The sequence below is a fragment of the Zonotrichia leucophrys genome, chromosome 11 (genome assembly GCF_028769735.1).
Source record: "Zonotrichia leucophrys gambelii isolate GWCS_2022_RI chromosome 11, RI_Zleu_2.0, whole genome shotgun sequence".
Taxonomy (NCBI): Eukaryota; Metazoa; Chordata; class Aves; order Passeriformes; family Passerellidae; genus Zonotrichia; species Zonotrichia leucophrys.
Window position 1 is genome coordinate 8,361,822 of NC_088181.1, and position 22,638 is coordinate 8,384,459.

The window sequence follows — 22,638 nt, forward strand, 5'->3', positions numbered from 1 at the left end:
TGAGAGGACAGCAGTGTTTGCTGGCCTAGAGCAACACCCCATTGCGTGCCTGAGTTCACGGCAGCGCTTTGCCTTTGTGCTCTGGTACCCAAAGCAGCAGGAGGGAGGGGGGACCCGCTGCACGGCTGGCACTGACACCCACGCTCACCCCAAACAGAGCCACAGAGGGGAAAAACACCCTCCTTGAAATGCTGCACGTGATTGCTGCCTCCCTATCCACCAGTATAATGGCACATTGATAGAGGTGCCAGAGAGCCTTGGTAAAAACAATCTAAAGAAGAGGAAAAGGAGGTCGTCACATTCAGCACGGCAGGATCCCTGCTTGAGTGCTGCTTTTTAGAGCCCTCCTTGGCATGCAGGGCAGGGACGCCGCTGCCGGCCAGAGCTTGGCCAATGCACAAGGAAATGCCAACTGGGATGTGTCTGCCAGCTCTCCTAGAAATAAATGGATCTGTGCCTCAAACCAGTGGCCTTTGCAGGGAAGGAAGAGCTGTTTTTCCAGTGCATCCTCTTCCAAACCTACTTCTTGCTGGGATGGAGGTGATAATGTCTCAGTGCAGCTGATGGATTCAGGCACTGTCAGAGAGCACCGTCTATTTACATCACCTATGAGGTGATCATGTTAAAATATTGCTTAAACCTAAAATAATTTAATAATTTAAGAATTTGACCCAGGGTTTCCCTGTCCAGCCTGTATCCAGGCAGGGAGTGGGCACTGCAGAGAGATCCATGAGGGTCTGTATACCAAAATCCACTCCAGGACGGGGACCAGCATCAGTGTTTACACTGTGGCTCTATGAGGATTTGTCCTCTGTTTCTCTCATCTCCAACCTCCTCCCAGCACCCCAATGGCTGGATTCTGTGGGATCCAGTGCACAATCCCACAAAGCAGCAGTAATGATGTTCTGAGGCTGTGCTTTTGACCTCCTGGGACATTTTAACTCTGGGTTGGGTTTTACTGCCTTGGAGATCTCTCAGTTGGAGATACTCGTGGCAAGCTGTGAATAAGAGTGCGTGTGGCAGCCAGCAGGCATCAAACGGTGAAGCAAGGGCACTGGGGACAGAGAAGGGACAGTCCGTGGCTGCAGCTGGGCGCTGACCCTGCAGAGAAGCTGGGACTGAGATAGCAATGGGGGTCTTGGACGCCACTGTGGCTGCCCAGAGGGGCAATTGCCTCTATCCTCCTGTCCCTGGTCGCCCCCAGGACCTCCAGTTTCTCCCCCAGTTCTCCTGAGCTGTACAAATACCTCCCCTAGTTCCACACAAACACCTCCCCTAGCTGCCCCGGCATACCAAACTGCCCCTCAGCTCTTCTGACCTCTGCATTTGCCCTTCTGGCCCCCTAATCCCACACCTCAGCTCTCCCAGATGAACTCTGATATCCCCAGTTGCACCCCGAACCTCCCTGTGTCTCTGTGAGCGCCCCAAACCTCCTCCAGTCCCTGACCCTTGCAGCTGCCCCGCAGTCCTACCCCATCTCCCCCAGAGCCCCCGGTCCCACTGCCCTGCACCCCAATCCCTCTGCCCTGCTCCCTGGTCCTTCTGCCCTGCTCCCCGGTTCCATCTTCCCAACTGCCCCAGTCCCTCTGTCCTGCTCCCCGGTCCCATTGCCCCCGATCCCATCTCCCCCATTGCCCCCGATCCCCTCAGATCAGCCGCCCCCCGCCCCGCTCCGGCCCCACAGCGCCCCCCCGCGGCCGCCCCTCGGGCCGCGCCCCTCCCGCTGACGCGGCGCCTGCGCGTGCGCACGTGCGGTGCCGGTGCCGGTGGATCCGCGTCCGGCGGTGGCCCCGCGGCCCGGCCCGGCCCAGCCCGGCTTCCCCCGGCGTGCCCCGCCCCGCCCCGCGGCCCCTCGCCCATCATGTTGGTGCCCGTGTTCACGCTGAAGCTCAAGCACAAGATCCTGCCCCGCATGGTGGCGCTGGGCCGGTACGACGGGACGCACCCCTGCCTGGCGGCCGCCACGCAAGCGGGCAAGGTAACGGGGCAGGAGCAGCCTCGGTGGTTGCGGCGCGGCCCGGCCCGGCCCGGCCGAGCAGCCCCGGCGGAAGCCGCGCTAACCCCGCCAGCTCCCCGGGCAGGGCTGAGCCGAGCCAGGGGCTGGGGCTCGTTCCCCTCGCCCTGCGCAGACCCGCGGCGGGGCCCGGGGACGCGGTGCTCGAAGCCTCGCTCTGCTGCGGCAGGGAGCTTGCAAACATTAATAGCAGGTGACGAGATTGAGCAGTAGCAGAGGTGCCCAGAGAGGCTGCGGAGTCTCCAGCCCTGGGGAAATACAAAAGCTGTCTAGACACAGTCTGGAGTAACACGCCCTGGGGGGACCCTGTTGGAGCAGGAGGTTGGACTGGGTTACTACTGCGGCTTCTTTCAGCCAGAACCAGTTTACAAACCCAAGTTGCCACGGAAACTTACATTTTCTAGCGGGATTTTTTGAAGCCATGCAATTCTCAGAGCAGTGAGCCTTGGCACTGTTACAAGCCAAGCTCTGTGCTGATAACGGGGCTGAGGTTTCTGTGGGTGATGCACAAACAGCCTGACGGGAACAGAGAGCATCCTGTGTGCTCTGTTCGAGTTAGAAACATAAACAAAACAGGATTAAGTACAACCTGACTAATAAAGCATAGGTTGAAGCATAAACCCACAGAGGCACTTAGGTTGTAAATACAAAGAGGGTTCATCTGTGATGTTTCCCAGCATTATTAATTTGATTTTGACACCTTTAGGAACAGCATACAACAAGGGCTTATCTGAGGGACAGACTGCACAGCCAGAAAGCAAACTGTTGAGCCTCTGACTTGGCTCCTGGCAATTGCAGTGACTGAGCTTTGGTCAGTGAAAGTAAAACCATGTTTATCATTCATCCTTTTAAAATTAACCTTGTTCACCTACAGATGGAGGTTACAGATATGTACCAGGTAAAATGTCTTAAATGTTTGGGATGTTTTGCAAATACTGCTACCAGCTGGAGGTAATTTGTTTAGTTTGTTGTTGCTCCCTTTGGTTTCCTATTTTTGCCTTACTCCAAAGACTTGTCAGTTGTCATTTTCAGAAACAAACAAAACAATGATGTTGCAACTCCACTGGCCAGAGCTCTGTTTTTCCTGCCATTTCCCTTTTTCTAGTATAGTTTAAAGAATAACTCTGAGAAATAATATTGTCAGTAAAACCTCCAGTCCTCATTTAGGTTGAGTGAATGCCTTTTTCCCAATCACAGCTGTTATCCAAACAATAGTCTTTACTGTTTGTATACAAACAGATAGATTGTTGTATTAATATTTATATCTTTGTTTCTACAGGTTTTTATTCACAATCCTCATGCCCGAGGACAGAAAATAAACACAAACCGAATGGTGCAAAGTAACCAAGATGCAGACATTTCTCTTCTGAACATTAATCAAGGGATCACTTGTCTGACTTCAGGGGTGCTGAACCCTCAGCTGGGCTATGATTGTCTTCTGGTTGGAACACAGACTAACTTATTGGCTTACGACGTGTACAACAACTCAGATTTGTTTTACAGAGAGGCAAGTTGATTTAAATGTCTGCTTCTTTTAGTATCTCCATAATTTTCTGTTTCTTTGAATTGTAAAGTTTTTACATTACTTTGTCAGCTCATTATGTGTCTGTGCTATGCATTATTCCTACTGCTATATTCAGACTGTTTTGTCTCTAGAATATCTGCAGTATTTCAAAATTAATATATGAAAATTACTCATGCATACAGATATACATTGCATTCATATGTCCCATCACCTAGCAAGACCAACTAAAAAAAAAAAGGGGCATTCAAAGCTCAGCTAAACTGACAGTGATAATGTTGGAAGCTCTCTTCTTCACTTGTGTGGTCTGATGTATTCTTGTCTGCTGTTTCTTTTTCCTTTAATGCTTCTCTACAGGTTTCAGATGGAGCCAATGCAATAGTTCTTGGGAAGCTGGGAGATATTTCACCTCCACTTGCTATTATTGGTGGAAACTGTGCCCTGCAGGGCTTTGATTATGAAGGAAATGACCGTTTTTGGACAGTAAGACCATGCATAATAGTTTTGATGTTATTAGAAGATTCTTTCAATGGCACTAAATCATCTTGATTTTCTTTTAATATGATAACTATTAATTTAGTTGTTGGTTGTTCTTAATTTATCTCAGGCCCTAAACTGTATTTTGGCCATGTATTCAGTGCACTCAGATGTTACTTGAACACTGATTGTGTAAATTGTTCTGTTGCAGTTGAGATAATAAAAATAATTCAGTTTCTGACAGCTGTGGCCATCACTGAGTGCTGTCCTTCTCTTTGCAGGTTACTGGGGACAACGTCCGTTCATTAGCACTGTGTGACTTTGATGATGATGGAAAAACTGAGGTTTGTAATCATTCACACACAAATTCTGCTGTTCTTGTAGTCTTGTAGTGAAATGATAATAAAAAAGCTTAGATTATAAAATACAACTGACTCACATCAGCAGTTAAATTTTCTCATTTTTCTTTATGCCAGCAGCAATACAATGAAATGCCTGTGATCATCAGTTGGCAAGGCATTCATTTCAGTGGTATTTCTTGAATATGCTTATGAACTTTTTTAAATTTCACAGAAACAAGCTTGTTATGTGCAAGCTTACACATAAAAGTGAACTTTTAGAAAGCTATTCTTTTGAAAAGCTTCACTTGGTAAAATTGAGAAATCTGTCTACACGTCCTTCTGTTTCCTTACAGGGACATGGGGAAATGGAATGCTCTTTGCTTTGCTGATTTAAAATGACAATAACTTGTAACACACATCTTGCTGATAATGATGTGAGACAAACAACAGGAAACAGCTGCCATTCTGATCAGGCAGGCTCAAAGAGATTGGTGAAATTGTGAATTTGTATGGCATTCTCTTTTGGAAATATTTCTTCATCCCAAATGAACAACTGTGCTTCTGAATATGAATCTTTAAGAAGAGTAATGGCTTCCTAGTGTACACCAGATGCAAATCAATATGAAGTTAAATCATTATGCTAAAAATACTTACTTTTGTCATTTGTCTGAAGACTTTAAACATAATTACTTGAGCTTCTTTGTGTAGTTCCTGAAAAGTCCTCATTTGGAATATCCAGTTGAACTATGTAATAGTGATGGGTAAAGGGCCTTGACAGTTTTCATGTGTTTTTTATAAGCACTAAACTGATACAGGCCCTGCTTGATTGGGATCTTTAGGAAGTGAAATGGTTTCAAGTTTTCAAATCAATTTCTACACAGCTCCTCTTTGTATTCTTTTAATGTGCTGAGAGGTTTTTATAGAAACTGGAGACAGTGTCTAGGGATACTGAAACCAGGAAACTGATCTATGACACTAATTGCAAATGGTTTGCACTTGTGCTTTTAAGTGGGTTTTGCTATATTTTTCTCCTTGATAGAAGTTTATTCTCGGCAGTTGGTGCTCCTTTGGGCTGAGTAGAGCTGGCTACAATATCTGACTAACTTGTTGGGCCAGTTACCCCAATGTGCATTTGCTGAGATGTTTTCAAGGTTCTTTTTGATCTTAATTATCTAGGTGATTTTAAAGGATTTTTCTTATTTATTTACTTTTATTTGTGGCTTTTGTGAAACTGCCTCTGGTTTAAAACTGAAGTTCTGAGAAAATGCAAGAAGAAACTTCCTAAATTATCACTTTGTGTCTTACCGGGTAAATAACTATGTTAGCTTCATTTCCACCCCAGTAAAAACAATTTTACATTTAAAATTTACTGATTTAAAAACTGCCTTAATATACTTTTAGTAGCTAACAGAACTAACTTGTCACTGCCTTCCTCAGGATTTTTGGATTGATGAAGGTTACATTCTCCCATCTGGCAGAAGACTTGTGGAGCAGAACTTAGACTTGCTCTTTCAAATTTCTGTCCCGTGGAGTGGAAATCACTGAGGTGGACAGGGTGAATCAAACTAACAAAAAAATCTAGGCACCTCTGGAAAACACAGCATCACTAGTAATTGTTTCAGGATTGTGTGCTTTTGTATGGTTGCCTTTTGCTGGTGGTTGCAACTTCATCAAGAAATCTGTGCTTCTTAAATATGTTAATTTTTACAAATAATTTCAATAGCTATAATTTCAATAGACTTAGCTTGGTATGATTTAGGTTGATGTAATCTGAAGCATCTTTACTTGGGAAGAAAAAAAGCCTTTAATATTTTTAAAAATCCAACTTTGTTATGGATTTGTATCTCTTGTGCCAAGTAAAGATGAAAGGCTCATGGGTTTCAGTGGGGAAAAGTACTACCAGGTTTTAGACTTTGATTTGTAATTTTGTTTTTCATTAATTTGATGGATGACTTTGTGGACAAGGCACTGAGGAGATCTGTTCCTTGGTTTCTCAATTTGCAAAAGAGAACCTGACAATTGTCATCATCTTCAGTACAAACTTTTCCAGGCTCCTCTCCTGGTAAACTAGGAAACAGGAAAAGAACTAAAATGTAGGAAATATTAAGGAGTGAGGATGCAGAAGACCCAATTCAATGCCTATTGGTATAATCATTTACATCAGGACAAAGCTGATTTTTCTTCTACTTGGCAGTAGTGGCAGCCACCACTTAGGCTGGAGAAGCAGATATGGTTGATACTTGGATTCATTTGGTTTGGTTTGTTTGTTTGTCTTGGGGTTTTTTTGTGTGTGTTTGTTTGGTTGTTTTTTTTAAATGAGGGATCTTCAGTGCAACACTTGCAACGTGTCATGGATCTGTTAAAACCTCTTCATTGCTGCACTTGAAGTATTAATTTGTCCTCTGGATCCTGGTGCTTGCTTCCTTAGCTTGAATAATTATCTTTAAGGAGCACTATTTTTTCTTTCAGCTTCTTGTTGGCTCTGAAGATTTTGACATCCGCGTATTTAAGGAGGATGAGATTGTGGCAGAAATGTCAGAGACAGAGGTAAATTATTTCTGGCTAATGTTTATTATAGTTGCTGACAGAGCTGAAAGTGTTGTGTACTCTAAAGCTTCTCTGGTTCAGATTTATTGTGTAGTTAAGTAATTACTTAACTATTTGGCACAATATCTGCTCTGCTAGAACTGTGAAAGTTTGAGTTTAATAATGTCTCTCATTATGCAGGGGGCTTTTGCTTTGTTTATTTATAAATCTGTCACCCCACTGAGAAAAGTGACTATTCTTGGCTGACAGTCAGGAGCCTGTGCAAGGGTGATTAGGGTTGCTGGGTTGTGATTGAAGCTCTTACGGTCCTCTGAGTAAAAGGATGCCTTCTGCAGTTTCCCTCAAATATTTTTGATGCAATCTAGATGATGTAACTTGTCCCTGTGTGTACATCCAGACAGTGCCTGGCAGGGTAGAAGGGGAATGCCCAGGCAAAACTGAAAGATTATGTTATAATTGGAGTTACTGGCTGTATAAAAAGAGCTGTGGTGACTAAAGCAAGGTGTAGGGGCAGATATGTTTAGAGGGAGAGGAGTAGCTGTAGGAGTTGCTGTTTAACGTAATTGAGAGAAGATGCCCACTGATTTTGGTTTCTAGGAAGGGAGGAAAATATCCTTATCACTGCATTTAGAAGTGTTCTCAGTCCTCTCACAGCCCTTCTGGACCCAAGGTAGAGTGAGGTCACAGACCTTTGTCCTTTAAGATCTGTGGCCTTCCTGCTGCCCAAGATGGGACTAAAAGCCTTAGCTAATAAGCCACTTATGAAGAGCTATAAAAGACAAAGCCAGGCACTGTTCCAGAAAAGGAGGTTGTTGCTATCACTACAATTAGAACTGGGCCTGTGACATGTCTTGCTCTCTGTGCAGTGGCTAGTCTGGTCATTAGATATTTCTAGTTAAAGGGATGCTAAAGGTCTGTCACTCTCAAGTCTGCTTTATTTCCAGATCCTCAGTAGAATTGTTTTAAGTTCACACCTGCAGTCATAGGAGACCTGTTATGATTCTACTGTTATAACATAAAAGGACATAGTAGAACCTAAACCTTTCTTTTTAGGAAGGTAAATTCAGGGCACAGTGTCTTTGTACATTATATTTGGTTTGGAAGTCTTGGGTAGTTTTCATTTTCTGTGTTTAATCACTGACTCTGGTGAAGCTGAAGCTGTAGACTGTTGTGATTCTTATAAATGGACAGTAAGTTTGGGTTTACTGTTACCTTTGAGTTTCTGACTGTTGCTGTGGTCTTCTGTCCTTACTGGGTGCTTGTAATTTAGTTTGATACTTAGGATAGGAAAGACTCAGCAGAAGATTGTGAGAGGAAAGGATAAAGGGTTAGGAAACAAAGTTTTGTGGTAAAACATCCAAGGGGCACAGTCAGATGAGTTTAGATAAAATGTTGGGGAAGAATTTAATTGAAGGAAGTCTTCTGTGCTACGTTGTACAGAAGACCAGACAGATGATTGCAATTGTTCTTCCTGAAATTAAAGTCTTTAGTCTCAGTGTGTATGGGAAAACCTGCATTTCCAAGCCCTGAGAACCCTAGCTCAATGAGAAATGGGTTTTAAAAGGAGTGAGAAACAGGCCAAGTTATGACTCTCAGGTCTTTCTCTGGAGCTTATTCAGGTAGGACACGTAGCCTGGTGTTCCAGTTGTGTTCCAAAGGTGTCCAACTGTGGCAGTTTTAAATTTTTATCTTACCAGTACTGGGCAAAGATTTTCTACCAGTAAATATCTCTAGGGCTTTCCTAACTCAGGCAAGTTGAACTTTTGGCATCATCAGCTCCTCAAGCTTAAGGGATATTGTGTGTAGTTTCTCAATGTTAGTGTGTTAGCACTGATGACCACAGGAATCCTATGAGCAGTTGTTTTGCTGTCTGTGGTAGGAAATAGTTGGTCAAAGTACACAGTTTGAGGGCAGTTCTGCAATCCTCGCTGAAGTGTGTCCTAATACTGGAAATAGAGCTTGTGTGAGGAAATCCTACAAGGCCTTCAGTGATTTCAGACTGATTATTAAAAGTTGTTACTTCAGTATTTAATACTTCCTGCCACAGACTTACTTACCACTTAAGCAATGTAGGACTCATATGACAGATGTATAGCCTGTTCCCTGTTAGGTGAAGTTGCACAAGTGGTCACTCCTGTGTCCTCTCTCTCCCTCCTTTCCCTGCAGACCATCACTGCCCTCAGCCCCATGTATGGCAGTCGCTTTGGCTACGCTCTTGCCAACGGCACCGTCGGCGTTTACAACAAGGCCGCGCGCTACTGGAGGATTAAGGTTAGTCCATGGCTGGAGCATCATCACTGCAGGCTTGAAGGCTGCCTGGAGACTTGGGATCTAATTCCAGGTCATTCTGATGTTACCCATAGGTGAACTTTGCTGAGCAGAGAACTTAATGTAATTTTGTTCTTGCAACATCTACCTGTTTTTATATGTTCGTATAAAATACCAGGTCAGTTCCTGAAGTACTTTTGGGCTGTTGGTGGTGGTTTAAACAACAGGGATACAACCGTAGAACTAGGGATTCTTCAGCTTAGCAAGAGACATTTGAGTTTGTGTTAAAAAATCCTCTGGCTGAATCAAGAAACTTTTTCAGAAGCTGAAATCTTGCATTGTCTATGTTCAAGGTTAATTTTTCTCATCAATAGCAACTTCCTGCTCCAGCAAATCAGTTTGACAAGATCCTTTCCTAATGCTCTTTTTGATATTCTTAATGTAACACAGAACAGTATATTTAATAGTAATAAGAAGATTCCTTGAGAGGTGCAGGAAGAGGCTCATGGTTGTCCTCAGTAGTCTAATTTTATGACCGTGTTGAGGCCCTGATACTTTTTTTTCCTAGAGGATTTGGTTTTTTACACTTTGTCTTTGTGAGTTCTGATCATCTGCTTGGATGGAAATGTATTTAAAGGAACTATCAAGTACTTTAAAAGCTGTGTACTAGATTAGTAGTGCATGGGCCAAGATGTCACATATGTCTGTGAATTTGGTGATGTCTTGTTAAGAGGCATAGTTGTACTCCTTTCTGTACTCTCTGTAGTTTCACAGTCCAGTGTTTTGCAAGTGGCAGGCATGTGAAGTTTAGAGAACATATCCAATCTTAATTTGTTCTTTCTTTTCTGCCTTCAGTCAAAAAACCAAGCAATGAGCATACATGCATTTGACCTGAACTCTGATGGAGTGTGTGAGTTGATCACTGGCTGGTCTAATGGGAAGGTGAGTTTATACAGGGGGAAATTGAGGAGCTGTAGATATGGGGGCTGTGTTTGAACAAGGCTGTTAAGTTATCTGATAAACAACAACCGAAAAATAAAAAAGACTTAGAAACTTGAGCACTGCAGATCTATTGCAATAAACCTAGTTTGGCTTCTGAGTCTTGTGCCAAATGCAAGATCAGAGAAAAGCTGCTTCCCCTGCTTAGCTCAGAGTCAATTCCAAGGTGTGGCAAGTTGTTTCCATGGCAGCAGAGATCATATGCCACATCCTGGAGTTCTTGAGTGTCTCTGTTCAGGTGTGTCTTGGGGACACGTGAATAATCCTCTGCAGTGTGATCTGAATGTTCCCAAACCGCAGGGAAGACAAAGCAGTTATGTAACAGGAGAGCAGCGTCAGTCTTGACTGTGGCAGGATTAATCAAGCATTATTTCATTTTATGTAGAGCATTCTATACAGCTCAGTTTTAGTCTTTTAAGCCTGTTCCTTGGTATTCCCCTTTGCCAGAAATGACTGTTTTAACTGCCACATCTTTCCTGGGTGCAGCTTGCCAGGTTTTTCTGTAAAGTTGTGCTTTTTTTCTTCACACCTCTTATTACTCTCATTAGCCTGCGGCACTTTAATAACTTCATATCAAGCTGGCAGTCTGGAGCCCTGATGTGTTGTAACTTACATTGGATTAGATGTGTAACATTGTCAAAGAGAGAGCTGTGGTGGTGAAACAGCAGACCAGAGGCCTTACAAACTGAATCCTGACTCCAGCCGAGAGAATCCGTGAGAAAGCTGACAGATCTTCATGAGACCAGAGTCCTGCAACAGTAAAAAACAACTTGTTTTCCTTGAGAAAGAACTCCAGGACTGTGAAAAACTCTAGCCACCTGTATAAATTGTTTGTACACCGTTAGGCAGAAAAATGAAAACTGTATGTCACAAACAACTCATTCTGCACGTACACACCAGCAGATTGAGTGAGCAATCAATACAGGGTAACAGCTTGTTACTGCCCAGTTGGGGCTAGACGAGATGTTCTTTAAAAACTCCGTATGAAGAGATGCATGAATAAAACAGGATATTTCCTCTTTGCTCCATAAATGCATGCCCTGCATCTTTCTTTACTGAGCTCCACAGTGACAGAGAACCTCTCCTTGCTTTGCTCCTGTTCTTTTCCACTGGTAGTCCCTACCCAATTTGTTGGTCTGAAACAGTCCATAACTCCTAGAAAGAGTCATGCTGTGACCTGTGCTTTGGAAATTACACAGTGCATGGAACTGAGCCCACCTCACCCTTCTTATCGAATGAAAGGTAATTGAAGGTTGTGGTATTTGTGTATAAAAATAATTCACCACACAAGGGCTGCAGCTGAGAGGAGAGGTTGTAAATACTGCATTAAAGTTATTTCTGGTTTAGTCCCATCATTGCTGCATCATATGTGCATAACCTTTCCATTGCAGATTTGCAGTTCCTTTTATTTCCTTCCTTTTTTAGTTTTGTGACTTAGGGAAGCATCTCTGAAGAGAAGTTCCTTCTAGCTCCTTCTAGAGTCTGCCTAGAGGTCATTTCTTGATAGCACTTTTCTCATGTGTGGTGTTTAGATGAGCAGAGCTGCCACTTCCCCTGCAGTTCTGTGAGCAGAGGTGGCTCTCAGTTAACAGCTCATGACACGTGTTTTGGAGTTGGCTTTTCTCTTCATGCTGAGGCTTGGAACTTTGTTTTTCCAGGTTGATGCACGCAGTGACCGGACTGGGGAGGTCATCTTTAAGGACAACTTTGCTTCCTCGATTGCAGGGCTGGTGGAGGGGGATTACAGAATGGATGGGAGCACCCAGCTAATCTGCTGCTCAATTGATGGTGAAGGTAAAAGCATTGTTAATGATATTAATGTAACACACAGCAATGTCAGGCACATCACATCATCTCAGATTAGCTAAACATGGTTTTGGTTCCAGTGTTTTGTGTGCCAAATTCCCTTTGCTTTATAGTTAAGGGAATTTTGAGCTATGCTATCTGCAAACAGGATTGTGAATATTGCCTTTTCGGTGAGAATCAGCATGTGTTTCATTATGATCCAAGAAACCATCAAAATTCATTTGTCTAATGGAAGAAACCCCATCCTAATGCAAAGATAATGATATTCAGTACAGACTCTGGTTCTTCAGGCTACATTATAATAGATGTATGTATAGGAAATCTTTTTTCTGTGTTTTAATTTTTTGGCCACTTTACAGTAGGTAAAGGTGTTTAAAGAACTAAGGGTATGTGTGTGTTTTGGTTTTCTTCTGCAGATGAAGAGTTTTTATATTAGAAATTTTAGATGTTAACAGTGCTTTGTTTCCTGGAAAATGCTATCCTGAGACTGAAGAAGTGGTGGATTTATCCCACCATGCATTACGAAGTCAGACCTTGTTATTGTGAGTGGAAATAAATATGATCACAGATGATTTAAATAAGCTCAGTATGAATTTACAGGGATGGCTCCAGGAGAGACACTGGTGTGATTATCCGACTCCTTGGCGTCAGTGGCCTGAGACAAGCAGGTCTGGCACAACCCATTTGAAACAAAAGCCTGTCCTTGTTAAATTGCAGTGTGTTTTGCTGACTGTCTTAATCACAGGCTGTGGGGATTTGCTGCATTTTGGCTTCAGCCTATAAACCTTTTTCCCAAGCTTATGGAAGGGGAACATTGTAAGCAGTTCTGGAGAGCCTTGTCCTGCAGAGTTGTGTAGGTTGGTATCATAAACATGATCATCCTTTTCTGGTGTGTCCACTGTAGACAAGCCTTGCATGATGGGATCCCTTCAGGCCTTAGTAATTAGTGTGGCTCGGATTATATAGAGAGTGTTATTAGAGTTCTGTTTAGGACCAGCATCCTTTCACATGAGGTGTTCTCCTGTGTTGCAGTGGTTTTTGTCTTGCTCTCATTTTAAGTGAATGATTCACTCAGAAATAATAAAGTGTGTCTTTTCATTGGAGGGCAGTGTGCAAGCTGAATGATTTCAAGTTCCATGCAACTTCTTAGAGGGCAGCAGTCATTTGCAGTCAGGCAGCATATTCTTCCCAGGTGGAAGATTTTTGTCCCTGGCTTTCATTGTCAGAGCTGCAGTCAGGGTGCACAGCCTTAGAGCAAAATGAAAGTTGTCTCATCCCCTGTTCAGGTCCTCTGTCTCCACTGACACTTAGAGGTATTTCCATAACTCTGTGCTCCACTGGGCTACTGGGAAACAAATCTGACCCCTTGAAGTGAAGTATCCCTTGGTTTGGGGAAAAGCTAATGTGGGTAAATCTTGTTTACTGGCTGATTAACAGTGACTTACAGCCACTTCCAGACAGCAACAACTCCTCTGACCAGCTCTAGAAATCCAGGTAGACATTTTATTAATTTTGCATAATTGTAAACTTGCCTAAGCACCTTAAAGAATGATTGCAGTGGGAATCCTCTTGCAAAAGGACTGGGTGCTGCACTTGTCTGGTCAGGTGAGTACAGCTTAAAGACAGGTTGGAAATTCACCTTTTTTTTTTTTTTTTAATATGCAGTTTTCTTGCCTCAGTCACCAAGAAAGTGAGAGACTGTGGGTCTAAATCAATGCTCAGGTTTTCAGCTGAATAGTACTAGCTGAAGACCAGAACTGCAGAGGTGGTACAAGGGAGTCATGTAAGAGAAACTGAAGTTCTGGGCAGGTTGTTGAAGTCTTTGCTGAAATGGGCTATGTTTTGTTTTTGTACAGTTCGAGGCTATCTGCCAGGAGGGGAGGAAATGAAAGGGAACCTAATGGATACAAGCGCTGAGCAGGATCTTATCCGAGAACTTAGTCAAAAGAAACAAAATCTTCTGCTGGAATTGAAAAATTATGAGGAAAATGCAAAGGTACTGCTTAAATAATGTGTAGGGCCAAACCACACCTTGGTGTTGGGATAAATCCAGAGTAATCTGGGAAGCTGTTGTGGGGCAGTCCAGACAAGTCAGAGCTGTAGCTTGTCAGGATGCAGTGAGATTGTCTGCTGGGGGCTCCTGCCTCTGCATTTGGCTTGCTCCCTGTGCAAGTTCAGGACTTGCTTTTTGTATTTTAATAATGCTTTCTTTGCTTCTTCCTCTTGCCAGAGCAGTTGTGCTTAGAACTGGATTCCCTTCAGCCCTGTGCTTTGGGTTATGACTGAAAGTTGTAGTTTGGGTTATGACTGAAAGTTGTAGTTTTCAGTGCATAAACCATCTTGGGAGTCAGAGGAGATTGTGTGAGAGGATCAGGGAGCACTGCCAGCATGTAGGAATCACACTTGTGGCTTCATGGTGAACATTTCAAAAAATAGTCTGAAGAAAGAGCAAACTCACCTTTGAACAGCAAATTACCACCATGGCAGAAGCCTGGAATTCTGTAAGATTGTGTTTAAAACTGACATATGTGAAGTGTTTTTTGAGTAAATGTTTGCATACAGAGCTGATGTCCATCCCTAGTGAAGCACTCAAACATATTGTAGCCCAAGTGTCTCCAGCTCCATGCTTAATCCAGCCACAACTCACAGCTAGTTGGAAGTGCCTGGGAATTGCTGTAATACAACCTTCCTCTGAAAGAAAAGATAACTGACTTGTTTATATGACTTGTGTATATGTTTTCTAGGTTTTTTGAATGAAAATCTTGAAATTCTGATACTGATGGGTGGTATGTGTTTTGTAACAGGCTGAATTGACCACTCAGTTGAAGGAAGCTGATGGGCAGAGAGGTCTGATTCCAGCAAACACCCAACTCCAGACAGCCCTCTCAGTTAATCTGGGCTCTGACAGCCAGTCTGCCCATGTGGAGCTGTGTATTTCCACCACAAATGGTGAGTGGTAACCTGCAACCATTGATATTCAGCTTCATGTAAAATAATGCAAATTTTTAGTTATATTTAGCTGGTGATTTGAATGTCTCCTTTTTATTGTCTGTAACGTCCCTTTTGTGGTTTCTTTCCTTTCACAGAATTTTGAATCGAGCTTTGTTCCTTGGATGGGTCTTGGGGGAGAGGAGTTTGATGGAATTTGTTTGTTATTATGTGTTATTTTCTGAGGCAATTAACATTTAACTTGGATGAAACCAGCCTTGTATGAAAACTGCAGGGTGATCCCTGCAGCACTTCTTGTGTTGATTGTAAACACCAACCCACAGCTGCATTAGTGAGGGTGTTGCATGAATGCAGCTGGATCTCAGCTGGCTTTACATGCAAAACTGGAATTACCCCAACACAGTAAATTCACCTTGCACCAGGCATGCTGAGGATGCAGTCTGGTCCAGATAGTCCTGGTCACCTGGGATATTTTAACAATTCAGAGTAGTGATGTAAGGAGTTGAACGTGCTTAATTCTGAAAACAGTGGTGGTTTGTTGCCAGAGGACAGCTTTTAATTTGGGAACTGCTTTTTGTTCCTGTTGCTAAGACACAATCATCCGTGCTGTGCTGATCTTTGCTGAGGGCATATTTGAAGGAGAGAGCCACGTGGTCCACCCCAGTGCCCAGAACCTCTCAGGCTGTGTTCGTGTTCCCCTTACTCCACCCAAAGATGTCCCTGTGGATTTGCACATCAAAGCCTTTGTGGGGTACCGAAACAGGTGAGTTTGTGGTGTGATCTCTGCTGGTCTCCAAACTGTGGCACCAGGACACAGCAATAATGTGGTTTCATGCTTGTCCCATGGGAAGTGCACCGTTAATTCCTGGGTGCCCTATTTCTCTGTCTTAGTGAAAGGAGAGCTGGAATGCTTTCTTAAAAGCACTGATGCACCTGTGGTGCTGAGTTCTTTTCCAGACAAACTCTAAATGCTCTGGAATCACTGTGATCTGTTGTGTTCTGGTTCTGCTTTTAGAGAAGGAATGCCCATTTTTCCAGGAGATGTCTTACTGGGGGAATCAACAGATGTAGAGACTCTGTCCTGTCATCCCTATGGGGCTGAGCCCTGGATCATGGCTGCTGTGGATGGAGTACTTGAGCAAGCCTGGGGACACAGCTTTGTTTCTCAAGCTATAAAGTAACCCTGAACCCATTTGGCTTCAGGGCAAATAGAAAGGAACACATGCTTGATTTCAATACAACATTTTTCCAGTCTCCCATAGAAATCTCTCCATAGAAAATGAAACATCTCTTCATATACCCTTGAAAACAGCTTTCTTCCTGCTCACATCTGCCAGAGCTGTTGGTGCCTGAGGAGGCTGCATTCTTTCCCTGAATAGGAAGACATATTTTGAGAGCTAGCCACCCACTGTAGAATAACTGTATGGGACTGAATTCCCTTTCTGTTTTCTCTATTTGCCTTTATTATTGCTTTTAATAGAACTTCACTGACCTTGTAAAGAAAATACCCAATCATATAGTAAAATAGTAAATGTATTAGCCTAGAGAGTATGCTTCAGTGGAAGGGTTATTGAAAATGACAGCAGGGGAGAGGAATCATACAACCTCGTGATAAGCATGGAATTTCCAAGTTTCAGTGTTTTTTCTGGGGAAGGAGTAAGCAGCTGATTATGTACCTGAAAACTGTGGATGTTAGTCCTCAGCTAAAAAAGAACCAGGAACCATTGCAATAGGTGAATCCTTGCTGTATTATTAACTCTCAGTTTTTCTGTTGGGTTGCTTCCAGCACACAGTTCCATGTGTTTGAGTTGACAAGACAGCTTCCCCGCTTTTCCATGTATGCCCTGAGCAGCCCAGACTCGGCCACAGAGCCCCTGAGCTATGTTAACTGTACCATGAATGAGAGGCCACAAAGGGTGAGTTTGTGCTCTTCTTCCTGGTTTCAAGTCTTGCATAGATGGAGGGTTTGCAATCAGCTTGAGATTCCCAATAGCAAAGGAGAAATTATGCAGTGAACTGCACTACTGGCCTTCAGAGTCTGCGTATTTCAAGTCAGCCCTGCTTTTTTCTGTCTTTAAAAGATGACTCAGTTGAGGCACTCCAAGCATCAGGAATTCCTGCAGGAACTAAAGGCCTGAGATCAGAGGGTGTTTCAGATATTATCTTGTTTGCTGTGTGCCTGCTGATAGCAGCAGACCTGTAGTGAGTGTTGAATTTTGCAGATGAATGGAGAACAGGAAAAAGGCAATACAGTGCTCAGGTAGTGGCTCAGTTTCATAGCAGTCTCTGATTGTTGGATTTGATTATTTTTTGAATATTCGGCTTTGGTGCAGGATTCAATTGTCCTCATTCTAAGAAGTTCATGACATGGGGTTATGGGATGAAATTCAGTAAATGAGATTTCTGTGGTACCCTGAACAGAGCGTTCTGGTGCACATTATTTGCAGGGACATTGTGTGGTCCCCAGGCTTTACACACAAGGGATGGCTGATGCTCTTAATTTTATTTTTGCAAGATCGTTATGTGGCTGAATCAGAGCTTCTTGCTGCCAGAGGATGCAGAGTTCCAGAGTGCTCCCTTCCAGGTTTGCTTCACTTCCCTTCGTAATGCAGGTCAGCTCTGCATCAAAATCAAGCCTGGTGGAGAGGTGAGTACCTCCCTGGACAAGGGGAGCAGCCCTTCAATGATATTCCAGTAAAACCAGAATACCCATACTGCCAGGAGGAGGCAGTAAAATAAACAGGCAGAGAAAGTACTCATGCTTTTGGAAACTTCTGTGTCTGTTTACTGTCAGTGGGCCTGTTAGTGAAGTAAATTGCTTAGCCTGAGGATCTGTAGGAAGGAGGCAAATTATTTTCTCACAGAATGGTTTCAGGGAGCCATAATGTGAGGAACAAAGTCTGCCTGTAACTGGTCCTGTGTGCACAGATGCCTCTCTATCCCAAACCTGAATAAAGGCCCCTTTGAAATCAGTGTGTTCTTGTCTACTGGAAGCTGTAGAGCTTGCCCATGCCCTCTTGATAAAAGGACCTGCTTTGATTGTGGGTAGCTGTTGTTAGGCAATACTGCTGGGCAGTTTCAGATGTTCTGGCATGGAAGAGTGCTAAAGTGCTTTCTTTCCTTTCTGACAGATTTCTATCAACACAGATGATATTGATCTAGCTGGTGACATTATCCAGTCAATGGCCTCTTTCCTGGCCATTGAGGATTTGCAGGTGGAAGCAGATTTTCCTGCCTACTTTGAGGAGCTGCGGAAAGTATTGGTGAAGGTGAGGAGGCTTTGGACATTTCTGAGTATACAGATAAGCAGTCACTGGGTTTTTTAATGAGAGAATCTCTAAACTATTTTATCTTTGTTGTGAAAATCAGCCCACAGTGGCTTGCTGAGTATTCTGTGGGACACTCAACCTTCTGTCTGTTTTTGTTCTGTAGAACAGGCCCTTAGACCCATCAGTTGGTTGTTTAGGATAAAGTAAATATGTTATCTGGGAGACTGAGCTCTGGGTTTGGGTCAGCATGTGAGATGTGTATCTCAGTCTGCTCACCCTTTCTGGGGGCAGTGGGGAGTGAGGGGAAGGAGAACAGTGTCAGGGATGCTGGTTGGTTAGGTTGGGATGTTATTTCCTACTGCACTGGGGCTGAGGTTTAGCCTGAACCCTGTGTGCCCAGGGTGCCAAGGACCCTTTCTCATGAGCTGTTTGCCCTGGACAGGTGGATGAGCACCATGCAGTGAATGAGAGGCTCACTGCTGACATGGCTGAGCACTCCAACCTCATCCGCAGCATGCTGGTTCAGGCAGAGGATGCCCGGCTCCTGGGAGACATGTGAGCAGTTGCTTCCTGGTTTGTGTGTTTGGGGTTTAGAATGGCCAGTCTTTGTTTCTCAGGAAGGAAAGGGCACAGGAAAACATTGGTGTGATACAAGATTGCCTAGTTACAATTTTTGATGTAGAATTGTACCTTTGATGGTCTCTCCTTGAACCATGTCATGTTCTTTAGGTAGGAAATCAGTCAGGGGAAGGCAAGAGGGCAAGGGTAGGGGCTTAGTGTATAGCAGCTTGAATCTACTTCAAAATGATGAGATATGTTAGAAAAGATATATTAAGGGAAGAAAGCAGGCAAAGCTATCTGTAGTGTGTGAAATTTTGAAAACACCAAGCAAGAAAGTTTTGGTGTCAGGTTTTCACAGTGATTTGCTGTTTTCTGCTAATTTTGAGCTTTACTTTGAAGAGCAGCAGTAAAGAGGCCCAAGCTACTGCAGGGCAGTGGTACTTTCACTGGGGAAAGTGGTGCCTCCACTTTGCCTTGTGGATAAAGTAACTGCAAAAATAGGCTGTTCAGGCTTTTTTAGTAAAATAATGAGTATAACCAACATGTCTAGACAAGTCTGTTGTAGCTGGCAGACATGCAGGTGACTGTGGTAGCCAACACAACCATGTATTGCTACACCTTAATATTGACAAACCAGGAATGACTTTCTTGTCCTCAGAGATGCAACTAACTGGACTGATTGTTCCCCAGGAAAAGCATGAAGACACGCTACAGTGAGCTGTATGACCTGAACAGAGACTTAATAAATCAGTACAAAATTCGTTGCAACAATCACACAGAGCTGTTGAATAATCTGAAAGCTGTGAATCTGGCAATCCAAAGGGCTGGGAGGTTACGTGGTAAGTCTGTGTTTTGGAAAGCAGTGGGGAGTCTCAGACCCCCAGAGAGGCACATAAGATATGTCCCAGAGGTCACCTGGGTTAGTTAAGTGACTCAGGCTTTTTGGCCTGAAACTCAGTAGAAGTAGTTTTTCATTCTTTAGTCATAGCCAGTTATGTGTGACAATCAACTGTGAGGGTCCCATATATTCTGGGATCACCATTCTGTAAAGAACAATTTGAAATAATTTCCACATTTCTGAATGAGGCAGAAATTGATAGTTTTTTTGAACATACTAGTTTAAAAATGTTTTTAGAATTACTTCAGTTCTTAGTTTATAATTCTGCTTTAAAAAAAAGCAACTACTAACTTAAGCAGGACTGTTTTATTTGCATTATTAGTCCTGTTGGTCTTTGGGGAGGGAGGTACTTTTTTGTATGTTTATAACATTCCCCTTCCAACAAACTCTCATAAAACAGAGCTACAGGGGATTCTTCATGTACTAGAAAAAAGGCGATGATTCATCATGTGTTTAAAAAGCATTTGAAAGAAGCCCCAAAATTTTCAGCCTGGATCAAATAAGTATTTTTACCAGTTTCTTACTCTATAACTGAGGTTTTTTACCTTTCTTTTCCTTTTTTTTCCTCCTTGCAGTTGGCAAACCTAAGACACAAGTGATCAGTGCTTGTCGGGATGCAATAAGAAGCAGCAACTTCAACACACTGTTCAGGATAATGCGTGTGGGAACAGCTTCTTCTTAGGGAGAGGAGCAGCAGCTGTGCAGAGGCAGTGATTCCATGCACTGAGCAGATAATGGGTGACAAGCAGTTAATTCAGACCCTTACTCCACTGTGGGGTGAAGTAATTACAATGATATTGCTGTAGTTAAATTGTCAGGTGAGAAATATTACAGAGACCAAAACTCCATGAAGAGAGCATCAGAGTTTAAGTGCAGATGTGGTATTTATGTAAGACAGAAGTTCAAACAGTTATTTTTTATTACAGTAATTTATTTATGTATTTAAATATATTTTGTAGTTAAGGCATTGGTCTTTTCCATTAAAACATAGACTGGCTTGACTGATTTTGTTCTGATTTAGTTGGGGAGATGTTTACTGCTAAATTTATGTGTTGAAAAAACCCAACCCAAACAACTTCTCTGATTTCTGCTGCATGGTTCATTTACACTTGAACTCCCTGTGCTGGAGAGCCCGGGGTTTCACGCAGGGACGCGTGGCTCTCCAGGTAAACTGCAGAGCAGTGCATGAAAACCACCAAAAGATAACATCTTGCTGGCTCTTAAGCCAGAAGATCTTTGACAGATATCCAGTTCCATGATCTGTGCAGGTAGGAAGTGGTTCTGTTTCATATCCAGCACTCTCCCCACACCTGGATTGCAGAAGGTTTTGCTTCTAGCTACTGGTCCTGTGCTACTGCTGGAAAAACTGCAGATACTGAGGTGGGCAAGGATGCATTTCAGGAACAACAAAAACAAACTACACACCCAAGCTTGGTGCATAATCATGAAGAGCTGGTGGTACTTAATGGGATCAAAGGAAGGTATTGGAAAATGACTTGGCTCCTGGCTGAAACCTGTTTAGTTGTGTGATCTCTTAGAATTGCATTAAAATATTACAGTAAGGCTCTATCTCAGATCTAAAGGTATTTTAGAACCTTTGCCAAAGCAAATTTCTTTTGGAAGCTAAAAATAACTTTTACAGGATGGAGGTTGGGCCCCAGTGCTCCTGCATCACATCACCCTTGCCACCATGCAATGGTGTTAGCGACGTGGGCAGGGAGGAGTTGGTCCATCTCAAAGTTCTTGGGTGGCTTCTTGGGGCTGTCAGAAGAGTCATGGCCTCTAACTGGTCTCTTAATGAACCACTACTGAATTAAAACCAGCAACACCCTTTGTTACAGAGCCACTGGTGAGCATGGTGTGGCCAGTTGAATGGGGAATGTAATTCTCACAATGTTTTATTCCCAAAACTGCCCCTCGCCACTGCCTTGGCCCCTTCCATATGGAGAACTCTGCTGCTGAAAGCACAGACCTGTGTCAGTCAGAATCTGCAGCCTGAGCTCATTTCAATCCTTCCAAGAAACTGGTTGTTAGTCAAATCCAGCTGCTTGGTAGAAGGGTGGGGAGCCACCCATGCTGTTCTAAGCAAGTGAGCTCAGAGACTTGATTATGGAACAGTCTCCTGGCATGAGTGCTGGGCTTTCTGCCACTTGCTGTACCTGTTCCCACTGTTTCAAGCTCTTGTTTTTTATGTTCAAAATCCTAATGCTTGCTTGCTTACATTTATGTACTCAATTTAATGATAAGAGAGCGGCTCTGATCAGAAAGCAGCTTTCCCATCAGTCTGATTTTCAGGACTACACCCCCAGCTCTGGTCTGCTCCTGGCAGTGAGGTCAGTCCTTCACTTGCTGTCCAGACCTTTGGTAAGGCTGATTTCCCCTATCTAAGTTTCTGATAATAAATTTGTAATTTATTTTTCTGTAAAACCAACTTTTACCTTTGCCAAATGAAAAATGTGTGTACTTTGCAAGCAGCTGCACCTAATTGTAAATACAGATTGGTATCCAGCAAGAGCATCTATAGAGAAATCTCCCATTACTGGCACTGTATAAATGAAGGCCCCTCTTCCTCCAGTAGCTCGTCATTTGAAATTTTAGTGAGTGAAGTCTTTCCTGTGTACCTGCAGCACCAGTCATGCCTGGGGCTGCCTGTGGCTTTAGGACCTAACAAGAAGGGTGGGAGAGCAGAGACATGTTCATTTTTAAACCTTTGAAAGCTAACTGCAAATTTGGCTTCTTAAATGACTTCATCTGAGTCACCAGAGGAAGAAGGGCGGTTCCTTGTGTGATCAGGTAGATAGGGGCTTGCTCAAGCAGAGGCTGGTATGCCCTCTAGTGTAATATTGTTACACTTATTATTAAAAAGCAGCAAGCTCTAAAGAACCTGACTTCTTCCCAATCTCCTGGAAGGATGTTCCAAGATCTACCAAGCACATTGTTAGGCTCACAATGCAGTCAAAGAAGGAACTTTGTTTTGTTAATTAATT

General features: G+C 43.3%; 1 protein-coding gene across 1 annotated transcript; it reads left to right on the forward strand.

Annotated features, from left to right (window-relative positions):
* Positions 1–1,769: 1,769 nt before the first annotated feature.
* Positions 1,770–20,652, forward strand: BBS2 (Bardet-Biedl syndrome 2). Its single transcript, XM_064723025.1, has 17 exons — positions 1,770–1,978; positions 3,294–3,521; positions 3,894–4,019; positions 4,295–4,357; positions 6,824–6,901; positions 9,068–9,172; positions 10,025–10,111; positions 11,827–11,962; positions 13,831–13,970; positions 14,779–14,923; positions 15,515–15,686; positions 16,710–16,839; positions 17,439–17,570; positions 18,055–18,192; positions 18,635–18,747; positions 19,444–19,592; positions 20,227–20,652. The coding sequence occupies exons 1-17, from the start codon at positions 1,862–1,864 to the stop codon at positions 20,331–20,333; spliced, it is 2,166 nt and encodes a 721-aa protein (XP_064579095.1). The 5' UTR covers positions 1,770–1,861; the 3' UTR covers positions 20,334–20,652.
* The last annotated feature ends 1,986 nt before the right edge of the window (positions 20,653–22,638 follow it).